The sequence below is a fragment of the Oxyura jamaicensis genome, chromosome 4 (assembly GCF_011077185.1).
Source record: "Oxyura jamaicensis isolate SHBP4307 breed ruddy duck chromosome 4, BPBGC_Ojam_1.0, whole genome shotgun sequence".
In the NCBI taxonomy this organism is placed as follows: Eukaryota; Metazoa; Chordata; class Aves; order Anseriformes; family Anatidae; genus Oxyura; species Oxyura jamaicensis.
The window spans coordinates 6,695,946-6,711,732 of NC_048896.1; the positions used below are offsets into that span (position 1 = coordinate 6,695,946).

At 50.4% G+C, this 15,787-nt stretch overlaps 1 protein-coding gene and 1 long non-coding RNA gene across 2 annotated transcripts; one reads left to right on the forward strand and one right to left on the reverse strand.

Annotated features, from left to right (window-relative positions):
- Positions 1 to 406: 406 nt before the first annotated feature.
- On the reverse strand, positions 407 to 14,689 carry F9 (coagulation factor IX). The gene is made up of 8 exons (XM_035325465.1): positions 14,536 to 14,689; positions 11,523 to 11,686; positions 11,167 to 11,191; positions 9,230 to 9,343; positions 7,323 to 7,451; positions 5,349 to 5,587; positions 3,842 to 3,959; positions 407 to 1,136 (listed from the first exon to the last, which is right to left on the reverse strand). The coding sequence occupies exons 1-8, from the start codon at positions 14,600 to 14,602 to the stop codon at positions 589 to 591; spliced, it is 1,404 nt and encodes a 467-aa protein (XP_035181356.1). The 5' UTR covers positions 14,603 to 14,689; the 3' UTR covers positions 407 to 588.
- LOC118166510 lies at positions 1,148 to 14,431 on the forward strand. Its single transcript, XR_004750539.1, has 2 exons — positions 1,148 to 2,119; positions 13,852 to 14,431. It is a non-coding gene; the product is annotated as an uncharacterized LOC118166510 (long non-coding RNA).
- Positions 14,690 to 15,787: the final 1,098 nt, after the last annotated feature.

Below are 15,787 nucleotides of genomic sequence, written 5' to 3' on the forward strand. Positions count from 1 at the left end.
TAAAGAAAAAATTCTCACAGTGTTGGTTTTATTTAATTTTGTTAGAACAAATATAACATTCACACATATGTTTTGATTTTAAAATAAGCAGTGGCAGATGATCTGGTTAACTCCTTGCTGGATGTGGTGGCAAGGAGACTGAAGTGGCAGCTGCTGCAGTCCTGCCTTGGCTCAGTCTGTCTCCATTACTGGCCCCCTGCGCCCGTCCCGGGTACTGGCTGCAGTGGGACCAGGGGGGACACTGGCAGGCACTGACAGCCCCTTTAGGGGTGAGGGATGTGGGAGGGGAGAAATGGGCTTGGTGCCCGAGCTGCAGCTGTGGGCTGTGTGTCAGCTGTGGGCATGCAGGGCTTGGGAATCTACCTGACCTCAGCAGTGTTGGGGTGTTCAGGAATGCAGTCACAGGTGATTAAAAAGGCTTTTTATTTCCCTGATACATTTACACCGAGTTTTCTCAACTGTTGCCTTCGAAGAACAGAAATTAGTTCATTTGGAAATGATTATTAAAACGCAATGATTTCTGAAAAACGGGAAGTGATGGCTGCGGTCTCCACCTAACCAGTCCATCCAGCGGGAATGTCGCCTCGGTTAGGTAAGCCTTGTGTTTTCCTTGATCCACTTCACGTACTTGGAGACCTTGGTGTAGATGCCATATTTGCCTGGCTTAGCACACTCCTCGCCCCAGCTGGTGACCCCCGTCAGAAACCAGGTGCCCTCGATCTCGGTGGCGTGGGGGCCCCCACTGTCCCCCCCGCAGGTGTCCCTGCCGCCAGCCGAGAAGCCTGCGCAGAACATGTTCTGCTGGATGGAGGTGGAGGTGCTTTTCAGGCAGGTCAGCCGGTCAACAAAGGGCACTGTGAGCACCTGGAGGATGACGGCGGGCCTGCCGCGGTAGAAGGTGCTGCCCCAGCCGCTCACCATGCCCTGCCCGTGCTTCAGCAGCATGTTGGTGAACTCCCGGCTGCCGATGCAGATGGGGGTGACGTAGCTGTTGAAGGTGAGGGGCTGGTCCAGCTCCAGGAGGGCGATGTCATTGTGGTGCTTGTTGACAGAGGCATTGTACGTGGGGTGGGGAAGAATTTTCACCACTTTACGTCGCTGCTCGGTGTTGTCATCCTCATTCGTGTTGTATTCACCTGTGGAGAAAAACGGGCTTGAGCTGGTTCCCCTGTAGAGTGAGGGTGCTGCAGGACGTGTGCAGGCCCTGGCCAGGCTGATGTTGTGACAGTGCCGTTGTGATACAAAAGCACCCCAGCCTAGCACAATGGGGATGAGCTCGACACACCCGAGCCCTGGGTGGCCTCACACAGCAGCACCTGCTGGGTCCCCACAGCCCCTGGATGTGGCACTGGACACTCAGCAGCTGAGCGAGTGCCAAATCCCCTCTGCATGTGGCAGCAACTGCAGCTGCGAGACCCACAGCACCTCCCAGTACAGCTGGGCTGGGGGCTTTTGCTGAGATCTGTAGCAGTGTGGCTGTTCTCAGGATTTAGCACTTTCACAGGGGTGCAAAGCAGGCGTTGCCCTGGCATCCAAGGGGAAAGCCTCCAGAATTAAAAGTCTGTGTTTAAAAACATCACTGATTAGTGGAAAGGAACCTGATCTTCCCCTTTCCAAACCCCACAGAGCACCCAGCACCATGGCAAGGCAGCACAGGGCTCAAGGATGGCATCAGCAGCCAGCCCTAAATGCCCCCCACAGGTGCCCTGCATCCCTGCTGCCTCCCGAGGCTCAGCTGCCGGCAGTTGCAGGGTGCTGCCGCCTCAGGCTCCCGTGATTGAGTTGCCAGCAGCTGATCGCATCCCTTCCCAGCCCTGTGACAACAGGTTGAGGGAGAGGGAAGCTCTGGGGGATCTGGCCGGTGGCTGGGCTGTGCCTGGAGCTGAGTCCCTGCCTTGCCCACGACCTGGTGATGCCGAGGGCTGCGAGCAGGATGGCTTCTCCTGCAGCCCAAGAGGCGCAGGGTGCGTTTAACCCCCGCCGCAGTATTTCCACACGCTTTGCTGTAATCTCCAGAATATACGATCTCTAAACAATATCTGCAGCGCCCCTGGCCCTGGCTGTGTCCTGTGTCTGCTGCATCTGCCTGCGAGGAGCAGCGAGGACTCTGCCGAGAGAGGTGAGGCAGCTTTCTGTATTCACGGGGAGGCTGTCGCCTGGCAAAGGCGGTTTTGGTGGCTGATGCTGCTGCTGTGCTCTGTGAAGGTTTTTTTTTTTTCAGCAGAGTGTGAATGTCAGCTTCCATTCAGGCAGTGTTTCTACAGTGTAAGTGCAAGACAGAAGTGGGGGAGAGTTTGAGAGGTTTGGTTTTTTGTGTGTGTGCTACAGCTGCTTACTATTGCTGGGGACCTGGAAATATGCATCAGTTATGACAGTGTAGAGAAAAAAAAAAAGGACAAGGGATGGGAATGCTTCTTCCACCCCCTGCTATTATTTTTTGGGCCTCCCAGGATGCTACGAATAAAGCTGAACACCTAGCATGAATGGAGGTGAAGGACTCAGATATTATCCGTATATTGTGTGAGCCCTGCAAAATAGTGTTTTGCTTTCTTGACTTGCTGTCTGCCCCAAACCTTGCCCTGAAGACCCAGCTGTGCTGCAGAGCAGTGTGCAGGTAGTGTGAGGGGGGCTGGCTGGGAACAGATCCTGAACAGGGGGGTGTGCTGTGTGTGAGCAAGCTGGAAAGGGGAGGTTGTTTGCATGCAGATGCTGCAAACGCACAACCTCTGTCTAGCTGAAACATACTTTTCCAGGGGATGGTTCTTGTTGCATTTGGAATTTTGTACTTTCTCATGTTTGTGGGTTTGTGCTGGGCTCTCAAGCAGAGCTGCCTGAAAGTCAGTAGCAAAAACAAGCTGTGTGCAAGCTGTGAGCCTCATCCTGTCAGTGAAGGGCAGGGGGTTCCCAGCCCCATGGCGAGCAGCTCTGCAGGCCAACCAGGCACAGCCAAGAGCTCAGCTGTGCCAATGTAGAAGATGCAGATGGAGTCCCAAGATAAGTTGATTTATGTAGATATGAACTTAGTGTTTCAAGGCTCAGGTAAAATCTCATTCTTATCAGTAATACATTTGATAGTGTTTAAACAGAAAGTGAGATACTTCCCCGCCTCCTGCAAACATTGCTGGTAGCTATTACCAACTCTATCAGTGTGCCCCCTATACTAGATATTCATAGAGGGGAGAAACAATTTGGGAAGATGATTCTGGCACAGCTGTGAAACATGGCACTGCACCACTTTGCCAAGGCCATGCACTGAATTATCAGCAGGCAGCCTGTAGCAGCTGGGTACAAGAATCACAGGGAAATACCATTTTTCCAGCAAAGATACATTTGTTTTGCAAAGCTGTAGCATCTCTTGCTGTGTGGTCTGGTCATGCTGCCCCTGCCTGCTTAACTCCCCAGAGAGCCTGCTGGAAAAGCACGCTTGCCCACATGCCAGCCTGTGTTCTCTACTTTATTCCATAATTCTATTTACTTCTAAAAGAGTTAAGAGCAAAAGCAGTTATCTTCTTGCAAGCAGTTAGTCAGGCTGCTAATGCCACTCTTGCACCATCTACACTAAACTGTTCTGTTCTCTAAGAGTCGACTGGAAACTCTGCATGACCCCAGGAAGAGCAGAAATCCCTGCTGAGGTCCCATGTGGGCAGCAGAGACCAAAATACATCACCCTGGCTGATCAGCAGCATCTTCACTGATGCCTAGTGGGCTTCTAGGCAGCCTTGGTTTCTCTCTGGCTCTCTGCGATCAGGCTGAGCTGTTGCCAGATGACCAGCAGCCCGTGGTTCTGGTGCTAAAGCCAGTCCCTCGCCCACACTGGCCCAGTGCCGCCTGCAGTGCTTACCTGCCACAGCCGTGACGTTGTCCCCTGGCTTCAGGCAGTGTGCCGCCGTCACCACCCATTTCTCATTGACGATGGACCCACCACAGAAGCCCAGGCCTTCGCTGTCCACCAGATGAACCTGTGGGAGGAGAAGGAAACCACAGCTGTGGGGTTCATGTGAATCGGCAGGGGAGAAGAGGGAGATGCACAGGGCTGGTCTGGCTGTAGGGTGGGCTGTATTTAAATGGTACAGAGGCACCGCTGCCCCAGGCCCCTCACTGTGTGCTAGGCGCTGCTCCTCGAGGAGCCCCCGTGGCCCTACCTCAGTGCAGCCCAGGGGTGCCTGATGCTGTCCTGCGCACGAGCTGCTGTCCTGCTCTGCTTCTCCCTGCTCCAGGCTGGGGGGGCAGATGGCCCAAACACACACCTCAGCTTAAAACATGGAGTTTCCCAAATCTATTCGCTTCCATACCTAGCTGTGAAGCTGGGGACGAGGGGCTGACTACCCACACCATATGAGCATCTAGCTCCCCCGGGTGCTCACAAGGCACCGGCCAGGCCATCCCTTACGCCGAAACCTCTCTAATTAAATCGATCAGCCACCTCGGCGGCCTGTGTCCCGATTTCCTTTACATTTCGCCCCTTTTGTCCCTTCCCCGTGCCGCGGCTCATCCCCCGCGGGCTGCCTGGTGTCCCCCAGGCCGTGACCCGCCGGCAGCCTGGGCTGTTGGAGCTCCGAGCTGCAGCCGAGCGCCGGCAGCAGCAGGCCGCGGGAGGGCAGCACAGCTCGGCGCCTGCACCCTGCTGCTGGGACCCGGCCTGGGGCGGGTCCTGGCCGGGCAGCTCCTTGCAAGGCTCCCGAGACCCTTCTCCCAGCACTGCGGCCAGCCCCAGAGAGCAGGCATCAGCCCGCTGCCCGAATCCCCCGCAGGCCGAGCGTCTTCATCTGCCAGCTTACAGAAGGGCAAGCAGAACCGTCCTGGGGGGTGCCCGGTGAGGTGAAGGTCTCCACGAGCACAGCCAGCTCGCCAGGCTTGGTGGGCTGGTAGCATGCACATTGACTTTTGTTACGGGGACTGATTTCTTATGCTTAACTTTCTGGTTCTCCTCTTGGCTGATCTGCACAAGTGGGCCTCCCTGCATAGGCCACTTTGCCATCAGTACTGTCGGTCTGTGCCGGAGTTTGCAACAGGACAGAACCAGAATATTGCACGTGAATGGTATTTCCCACTGTTCAGTGTGGCTTCACTGAAAAATGAGCTGCGTTTTTCCTTGCAAAGCTGTGTTCCCCAGAGGAAGCTGCTTTGACTCTGACTGCTAAGGTAGGCCTCCAGCCATGCAAGTTATGTTGCTGTGGCATGAAACCACATTCAAAAAGAAGCTGTATTCCTATTAGACCTGAGATCTATTGCTAAACTATCCTCAGAGACAGGTTTGGAGTGTGTCGAAGTAAGCTGATCCTGAGTTCAGAACTGCCTAGACAGAGCAACTGCTGGGGTTACGAGGGAGAGGCAGAAACAGCCAGTACCTGCCAGGGCACCTGGCCTTTCATGCTGTCTGATCCCCCGACCACCCGGGTGTCCGTCTTATTTATCGGTATGATTTTCTTGGTGGTGGCAGTGGTGGGGGTTTCTGTGATGTTGAGAGCCTCATCATGGGTGTCATCCTCATCATTGGTGGTGATGTACCAGTGCTCGAAGGTGTTTATGGTTCGGGTGAGCTTCCTCTTCACATCAGGAGCCGTGATCCTCCCGCAGGGATATGGCACTGGGAGAGAAACGGACATGGTTATGCCTGGTTGTGTGTCACATTGACAGTGACAGCAACTGAAGGAGCAGGCAAGGAGACAGATGCTGTCTCCTCCCAGCACCCTGTTTGGGGATGAGCGGGTGTGTAAATGAACTGACCGGGGCCCAGAGCAGCAGTGCAGACAATATGCAAGAGTAGCAAGAGCATAAAGGCTTCCTGGGCCTTGGACATGAGTTCTGAACAGCTTTTATAAAGGAGGAAGCTTGTGAGAGAGGGGACATGTTGGATGGGATGGTGCAGCTGTGCCTTTATTTAGCGGGATGCTGAGGAGCATGCCTGGGAGGCTTGCTGTGCTGGGCAGCCCGGCTGTTTGGCTGACATTTCTACAGCAAGTTACTCCAGAACAATAAAAGTCCAGCTGGGAGAGGGCAGGAAATAATATCTGCCAATTGTACAGATAATCCTGCTTGGCACCAAGGTGAGGAAAACATTAATAAACTCATGCTAGAGCTGTAGATTTTCCTGTTAATCAAGACCTCATCTGTAAGCTCATTTTAGATGAGCTCTTCCCATTTCTCTCCTACGCAGTGTGTGCCGAATCCCTGCTGATAGTGGCAGTCAAAATAGTAAATAGCATCAGGCATTGTCTTTCATCTGAAAAGCTTTTGACAGCACTGTGCAAACAAACATTAGTGTAAAATCAGATGTAAGTGTGGCCTACAGAGATTTTGCATTTCCTTAAACAGTCCACTTTAGGAGTAGGGCTCAAATAAGTGCTCAGTGAGGGAAAGCACTGTTGTGAAGTTAGGCTAGGAAATTAGGGTTTCAGAGCCAATAAAAGCTAAGCTTTTGCAGGAAGGGCAATTACCTAACCCAAAAGGTGATATTGTTGCTAAAAGTGAAACTTTCTGGTCCATTGGAAGTGGCTCTAGCTCTCAATAATCTCCTTTCGCAGAAAGCATTGCAAGTGACTCGGGCTGAGAGTCTGATCCCTAAAAATCAGGGGGGAATGCAACAAGAACTAGCTATTCCTTAGCAACCTCAAGTACTGCATTTCTCCTCCACCCCCTTTGGCTGCCTTCATTTTGCCCCTTAGCACCGCAGGTGACCCATGCAGTGCAATTCCTGTTGAGGGTTTTTGTGTGCGTCCCCACGCTGACGGGAGGGCCGCACCACCAAAAAGCTTCACTTGTCTCCGCTGGACTCAGGTAGTTATGGGACACTGCACAGCTCTCTGCAAAGAGAGAGACCTCTAGGAGGATATTCAGGCAGAAAGGTTGCCTGAGGCTTTAAAAAAGCCCGGAGCATCCTGGGTGCAGGGTCACTGACTAAAAAGTAGTTCCTACTGGGAGATGGTAGGAGGAAGCTCGGCCTGTATGGGTAAAGCTGAGCTCTGTATTTCTGTCTCCAGAAAATTACTGGTCCATATCTGGAAATACAGAATAGCTGCAAGTGTGAGATGTGCCCATGTGAGCAGCCCTCTGAAAGGGGCATTTGCTTTGTGTGAAATAGATATCTACCCTCCTCTTTTACACCTAGGCCAAAAAAAGGGTGCTCGGATCACATCTTACCAGTGTGACCCCACATCTGCCATTGGGAAAGTGCAGCGTCAGGCTCTTTATGTTTGCTAAGTGAGAGAACGAGGTCGGGTTCCAACTCTACATAGCATTTCTGTGAGATTTGTGTGTCTAAATCCAGAAGAAGACTTTAGAAACTTTAACCCAAATCTCTTAAAAATGCTTTAAAGTTTAACCTGCAGGTTCACAGGACTTTCCATCTTCCTGAAGTTTATAGCCAGCGGCGCAGGAGCACACGACTTTCTGCGGTGGGTCGTGCCTGCAGAAGTGCTTGCAGCCTCCATTTTTAATTGCACAAGTGAAGTCTGAAATAAATTAAAAAGGAAATGTGAAAGCTCTTTGACATATGACTGATCAGGGTTGTTGTACCTGGGCTTCTGGGCTCAGCCAATAGCTCATTCCCGTTGTTCTAGACTATGCAAAATGGATGCTTGTTTGCAAGGGAATGTCCTCTTTGCAAATCCCATCCCTGTTCATATTGACAGAGGGCCAAGCACCTCTTTGAGAAGGCAGGATGAAGAAATGGCCACGGTCCTATGCAAGGTGCCTCTCAGCCCCGGCTCTGACCTCCAGCAGTCCCTGCATGAAAGACCAATGTGATTGGAGCTGCTCGGCCCTGCAGAGCTGCCTGAAATTTGGCAGCCTGACCCCCAAGGACTGCTGCAAATATTTGGTTACAAGCCATGTGATTTCCCCACCATCGTGTTCCCTTCCTCCCTTCTGCTTACGGAAATCCAACCACGGCACAGGTGCCAGTGGAGAGCACTGCATATCCAGTGGGAGCAAAGCCTGAGCCCTAGGAAGGCTTTGTCTCGGGATTATTGCTGGTCTTTGAATTTGAAACCTCAAGCAAAACGATATGCTCTTCCTGACATACCTACAAATCATTGCAGCCTGACGTGGAGGACCCATTTCAGCTAGACTTCTGACGCAATGGTTCCCAGCATTCGTAGGGCAACCCGAGGCTCAGTGAGAGTCCCAGCACGTTGGGTGTGCCTTCTCCCATCCCACTTCTCATTCTGTCATGAGAACACCATCCCTTGGAAGTGGAAATCCACTAATCTGCAGGTACCCTTTTAATTCTCAGGGAGTTTTCAAATAGCTTCACAGCAGATTAACTCCACTCCTACCTTCTCAAGGACACCTCCCTTCCTGTAGCCATTTTAATGCCATCATTTACTATTTTTGCTGAGATCCTTTTCACGCCTCACTTCTAGTGCTATTTTTGCTCCTGTCTCACTTCCATGAGAAATCTGCAATGAGACTATTTAAATTTGATGCAGCTTTGAAATGCTCTTTTTAACGTATGCTCCTCTCTTGACAGAGCAGAAGCACAAGTAGAAAGGGAATCTTTTATTAGTGCAGTGAGTCTAGCACATTATGTGAGTTGCACAGCCCCTGATTATATTATCAATATAAGAGCTGAATATCCCTCTTGCTTAAATTATCCTCTGTTCAGTTTTCATAAACTCCTCAACCCATCAGGAAAATATTTGCCTTTTGTTTCCTGTAGACTCAAGGTTGCTGGTGCTAATCAGAACGATGCATTTAGCAGAGTGCAGTTGTGAGGAGGTTGTGCTAGTCCTACGCCCTCAGCACCTGGTGTGAGAACGGGAAGGAGGAGTGAAATCATGGGGGCTGCACCGGGGCTGGTGTAAAACTCTTGCTTTCAGTGGGCGTGTGTCATCCCTGGCTGATGAACAACCCTGGAAAGGCTTGTGCTGGGGAGATAAAGGAAGGTCTGTGTCAACATGTGCTCTGGCAGCTGCAGTGCACTGAGCAGACCTTGAGCCTGAGACTCTGCTGAGCCCTGCGTACGAGCAGGCAGCGCGGGGCTGCCGGAGGTGGAGCTGGGGCTCTGCTGGGGAGGGAGAGGAGGGACACATCTGTTCCTATATCCCACGGTGTGTCCCCCTGCTATCCCACTGCCAATGGGCTACATCTGCACATTCACATAGGCTCACAGCAAGGCAGTGTGTGTCCAAACCAGCCCTCGAGTAGGATGAAAATCTTTATGCCTGCTTTGATGAGGTGGGATTTCAAAAAGGGCAGAACAATCACGGGACAAGCCCCCCATACATACCTATCTCACAGTTTCTGCCTTCATACCCAGCTGGGCACCAGCACACGTAGGAACTTACGGCATCCTCACAGACAGCTCCATTTTTGCATGGATTGGGGTCACACTGATCTCCATCTTGGCGAGAAGACAGGAGAATTAACAAACGTGTCCACCACAGCCAGTGCCAGCGAAGTGCTGGAGCCTTGCTGTGTGCAAGCCTCCTGTTAAGACAAGCAAGAGGCTGTGTGCCTTCCATCTTCATAATGGAAAATAAGTCAGATTCTGGCACACAAGTGCACAATAGCCAGCATCAGCACTAGGGTAACAGCAGCAGCAGTGCTTTACAGCAGGCCCAATTACATACGCTGTCTCCTATGGGTTAATTCTGCTTGTTTCATCTCCCTAATGTGACATCTTAGCAGGATTTTATGTCTTGGCTAGGCTGGACAGCTGAAGTTGGAAGACTTACTTCCTCAAGAGTGATTAGGATTTCCTAATCTGAATTGTTTTGACACTCCAGTCTTTCCCTGCATGTTGGGTCTGGAGACTTCTCAGTTTATATGAGTTGTGAGTCTAGGTCATTGCTTTTTCTTTCTCAATATTTTACTACTATTAAAGGGGCTAGATTTTTCTTTATGTGTCAAGGTTTTTATTTTCACAGCTGCCTACAGTTGGGTAACTGAGGCTATAGTAAAAATATCCAGTATCGCAAAGTTGGTGCTCCAGCGCTTTCAAAGAGTAAATCAGTAATATTAAAACACAGGGAAGGGTGCTTTGAAATGGTGATGCAAAAGGAAGGGGAACGTCCTGATGTATTCATGTCCCACCAGTAAGCGTGGCTGTTGCTGATGCCTTGAGGTACAGGCTGGGACGTAGAAGGCAGTTTGCAAGCAGGGACAGGATGGTTTTGTCTTGCTTAAGGCATATCAGGGTTTGCATATAAGGTTTGGGTGGTGGCTGCTATTGCTGCCTGGTGAGGACGATCGGACTTTGGTACCCCAAGGTGGAAGCGGGTGAGCTCCTGTGGGCTGCACGTGTTGGGAGCAACAGCTTGTAAGCTGAACAGCAAGGCGGGTGCTCTGAATGACCAGGAATAGAAGGTGTTTGTTATTTTTGGTGGGCTAATTGGTTACAGTGACAGGGAAACAAATGCAGCGTTGAGTTTCATCAGTTGGTTTTTCAGAGGACCGTCCTAAAATGCATAAATAATTATTTTATCTTATAGTCTGGACTGACTAATCTAAATTATTTAAGGCTTGATAGTGAGATGTTCTGGGCGCTTTGCCAGTCTACAAAGCAGTTCATTTACCAAAATGTCCTTAAAATTTGTTTCAGAGGTTTTAGTAGTCATTGAAATCTTATTCATAAGGGACCAAGGAGTCGTGGGGGATTGAGGTTGAAAGGGAAGAAAGATACTATAAAGAAAGTGGTGGAGAAGTAAAGGTTTGGGACCATTGGTGTGAATAGCAAACAACTGTTTGCTGTGATCATGTCAAGGCTCTGCTTTAATCTGGCATTTACAGAGGTTCACACTGTGCTTGCATGAAGCTGTGCTGTATCTGGAGACCTCTGCTTGAGAACAGAGCATTTACTACTTGGAGGGGCAGGGGTGGGTTAATTACTGATGTCTTGCTCTACACTGTGCTACAGCTGACACTACAAGCCCAGAATGTGAGCTGGGTTCATTGGATCCAGCCCACTGTGCAAACTGGTTTTGTTCTTGGAGGTTTGGGCAGTTTCTTCCAAAAAAAAAACAGTACATTTTTTATCCTTGCAATTTGTATACAAGTGAGACAGGCACAGGCTTGGTGGCTACAGCAGTTAGGGTGTATGACTGACCAATTCTGCGGTAAAACAATTTCCAAATTCTGAAACACATTTTGTTTCAATAAGCACCTGCTACTTATGCACTGAGGGATGAATATTCTGCATGTGAACATGAAGAAAGCAGCTCTTACCAATGTAAGTTTTCCAAAACTCCATCTGCAAAGAAAAAAAAAATAAAAAGAAGTTTCCCTCAACTTCTAATTCGTGGGATAGAGTAGTAAAGGATGACTCCAAAGCTAAAGTAAAAACCTTGAAGGAAAACAACTGTTTCAGTAGTCTTGGTGGTGACCAAGCTTCTAAAGCTTTTCCCCAGCCCAACAGATGGATTGTGACTGAGAATCGAGAGGTGACGGGTGCTGCACCTGGCTCTTGGACCTTTCCCCCTTGCTCTTTGCTCCTCCTTCTCCCTCTGTGCCTCGCCTGAACTGTTCCAGCAAGTGAGGGCTGGGGGAAAAAGGTGTTGCCATTTTGCAGCTGTGATACTCACAGTTTTCTCTGTGTTTTCAAATACTTCCCGGGCTTCTTCAAAGCTGCATTTTTCTTCTATGCATTCTCTCTCCAGGTTCCCAGAAATAACCTCTTCCAGCCTGTTCGAATTGGCTCGCCTTTGCCTGCGCAGAACTTCGCTTGCCTCTTTGTTCTCAATAAAGACTGCAATTTGAAAAGAAATGCAGGCTACAGAAGAGCATGTACCATGCGATGCAGCTGGGATGGGCTGTCAGGGCTCTGCTCTCCCAGAAAGCGAGCCCTTTTCATGGGTTCATCTCCCATTGCCCCATAGCCAGGGATGTTTCAGGAGTGCTGACATCTACTTGAGATTTCTTTGGTGTCAAACTTAACTGCAATCCAGGGGATCAGATCTGGAGAACCTGGAGTCAAAGCAGTCAGTAGACAGAAATGGCTGATGGCGAGAGGGTGATTAGGAGCACTGAAGTTTGATGCTTAAAATACCCTGAAGCAGATGGTGTGAATACTTCCTATCATACATGTGCAGACTGGAATAAGCTATTCAAGAGGGCAGAATAATAGGCTTTTTCACACTGCTGCTTAGTGAGGTCTTATTTGAACACAGAAATCATCCTACTTTAACTCTCTGTGCCTGTGTTGGCTGTAAAAGGTCATTTACCTCTGCAAGCAGCTGTGGCTCTTGAAAGCCTGGGGCCATGTGCTTCTCACTCTACTTCTGACTCTTGCCCAGGTGCCCTGGCACCACTGTCTCTGTGGCTGTGCTGGCCAGAGGGTGACACGAGCCCTCCTCACCACTTCAGAAGGGAGCCGGGTCATGCAGGTGGGGTGTGTACTGCTGACTCTGACCTGCTGTCCCTGGGTCCATTGGGGATGTCCAGGTGGCCACCAGCCTCCCTGTGGTGGCCACCTGGTGAAGGGTGCAAGGACATGCAGTCCCATCGTGGTGCTACCACAAATGTGCTCCCAGCTGGCACTGGCCTTGCTCCCCAAGCTGGAGGAGGTGTTTCTGTGTCTGTAACCACTGGAGGATTTACCTGTCAGATTATGAACCTCTGTAAACTTGTGTCCCACCTCCCAGAGACACCAGCCCCTGCTGGGCACTGTTTCCCCCTACCGCCACTCCAGAAAAGACACAAATGGCCCAGAAGAGCCTGCTGCTTTGCCTCTCCAGCCTCCCTTAGCGCTCACAGCTGTGTCCCTTTTTGTCACCAGATGGCATGGCAGAGCAGCTCTTCTTGGAGTTGGTGGTGGCCTCCTGGGACATGGGTCTGTGAGCCATGTGCTGGAAGTGCTTTGGGCATGTATAGGTCATTGCTGCTCAGGCATAACTTCTGCTCTCAGTCGAGACCAGATCCCAGCCTCTCCAAAGCCACAGAGGTTAATTGGATTCTCATGAGCCCAGGAGGGGTTGCTCTTATTTATGCCATGCCACCGATGGTATAATCCTCCCCTTCTCCTAACACTTTCTTTGCCAGGAACCATACTAATTGTTTTTGCAATGATTTTAATCATTATAAAGCAGGCTCGCACCTTTGCCTTCCTCATGCTTTCAGTTAAAAAAAGAAAGGGAGTGCATTAAACTCCTGACCTTAATCTGATTGTTTGGCAGTAGGTATTGATGGGGAAAGCACTGGCCTCTGAAGAAGCCAGGCTTGGTTTAAACACGGTAGCCCCCATGGAGTCGTCTGCTAAAACCCAGCCCCAGCTGCAAGTGTTGGGTTTCACGTGTGGGACATGAAGGAAGGAGGAAGTTTCACTGGAGGAAACCCTTTTCCCTACAATGTGAGCCTCAACCTGAGCTGGGCAGAAAAGTCTTGAGTGGGAGGGACTGAGCAGCCCTGGTTCTGTGGCTCTGCTGAGCTCTCTGTGTGGTTAGCACCTGGGGAACCAGGCACGTGGCCCAGCATGGTGTGATACCGCTGCGTTAGGCCTGCTCCTTCAGCTCTTCCCAGTGGGATGTGCCAGGCATCTGCCCTAACTAACCCAGTTAACGGAGAGAACTTATTGTAATGAATGCAGCTTTACCTCCATCAGATCCCCATAGGTTTTCTTGGTACCTTACTGATTCCACATGCTGCTTGACAAGCCAAACTTGATTTGAACCGAAGGTGGCTGGTCCCAGGGGCCATGGGCATTGCACTCGCCCTGGCTGGAAGTGATCCTCGCACCAAGCGTACACGCACGTGTGACTTAGCAACTTCTAAATCAGTGCTGGAGAGAGTGAGATGGGTCTCTGGGCCAAGGGGCTGGCCTGCCATGTGAGTGTAGTATTTTCTAGGAAATACACCCAGGTGGATGACGGTTCTGATATACTTTAAAATCTGCTCACTTTTTTTTTTTTTTTTAAGCTGTTCCTTGCAATGCTTTAATGAAAGAAGAAAGACCTTGCAGCAGACGAGTACTTGCACTGGATGCAAACCAGCCTCTGCTGGAAGTGTTGCTGCTACAGATAAATCACGCGACCGCCTGCATTATTGTGTGCGATTGCCCACATCCATCAACTGCTCTGTCTTGTCTACGGTGTTGGCTGCATCTTACAGTCTTTGTTAAATTCACACTGGGTTTGGCTTTAAACTTTTCTCACAGTGGCATGCCCAATGACTGCTTTATGGATGCAAGTCCTTGTTTGTATGCTGGGACAAAGCAATGGCGCACAGAGGGTGTGGATGTTACTCCACCAGTGACGTGCTTCCCAGTTTTCATTTTGCATGTGCGTGCACGTATTCCAGAATGGCTGAACCGAGCTCTGAAAGCTTAAATGCTGTATGAATTTCAGAAAAATCCCATTCTTAAAATTAATCCCTGTAACACTGTGTAAAATCAGCATAAAAACTGTTATTTTATTCCTGAGAAAAGAGTCAGAGCTTTAAATAGAGAAGATATCAAATGCTGCCGTCCCTCTGACCCCTTGTCTCTTGTGAGACAGCACAAGCTGTGGCGGCGTCAAGTGACAAAGTGTCCCCGAACCTGTAACTCCCCCCAGCCCCCCCAGGTAAAAGTGAAAGACTCCCTAGGTTTTTAAAAGAACCCACCTGTACTTTCGGCACCAAGAAAAGCTCCCAGAAGACAAATGGAGAGTAGGAGGGGGATTTTTGCCATCGTCCTCCCAGTGCCCAAAGCTCTCGTTAACAAATTGTTCAGGTGGTGGAACTCGGTCAATAGTTCCAAAGTGCAAGCTCGTGTTTATTTACACTGGGTAACCCTTTAATTTAAGGTCCCCAGATGTGCCATTGCTGACATGTGAAATGGCAGTGTGGATAAGATTTGAGGAGGCACATCCACATATAAGAAACCTGTTAGTAACTGCAGTCCTTGGGGTCATCTTCTGCCCTGTAGGGTCTTACTGCCAGTTCGGAGGTTGAGCAAGGCACAAGAATACATTAACCCAGCTTCGGTGACCCTCTTCAAAGCACTGCATTTCCCACTTGTATCCAGGTGATGTTACTGGGCATACCAAATCCATTACAGTGTTTTCAGAGGCTTCAGCAGAGTTCCCTTTTCCCAGAGAGCCAGCACAGATTCACTTGGAGGCAGCCCTACAGATTCTTCCTCTCAGGGACCAGGTGTCCTTGGAGCAGAGCCGCAGTAGCCAGCACTGCGAGCTCTGCTCAGGTTGTCTGATTAAAAACCTGGATGAGGTGAAGAGAGACCATCGGTCCAGTACACACCTCTGCTGGGGCAAGCCCTGGGAACACTGTAGGGTTTCCTAGGCACCCGCACTTCTGCACTTGAGGCCTCAGGAAAGAATCACAGAATCACAGAATTTTCTAGGTTGGAAGAGACCTCAAGATCATCAAGTCCAACCTCTGACCTAACACTAACAGTCCCCACTAAACCATATCCCTAAGCTCTACATCTAAACATCTTTTAAAGACCTCCAGGGATGGTGACTCCACCACTTCCCTGGGCAGCCCGTTCCAGTGTCTAACAACCCTTTTGGTAAAGAAGTTCTTCCTAACATCCAACCTAAAACTCCCCTGGCGCAACTTTAGCCCATTCCCCCTCGTCCTGTCACCAGGCACATGGGAGAACAGGCCAACCGCCACCTCACTACAGCCTCCCTTGAGGTACCTGTAGAGAGCGATAAGGTCACTCCTGAGCCTCCTTTTCTCCAGGCTGAACAAGCCCAGCTCCCTCAGCCACTCCTCGTAAGACTTGTTCTCCAGGTCCCTCACCAGCTTCGTAGCCCTTCTCTGGACTCGCTCAAGAACCTCCATGTCCTTCTTGTAGCGAGGGGCCCAAAACTGAACACAGTACTCAAGGTGCGGCCTCACCAGAGCCGAG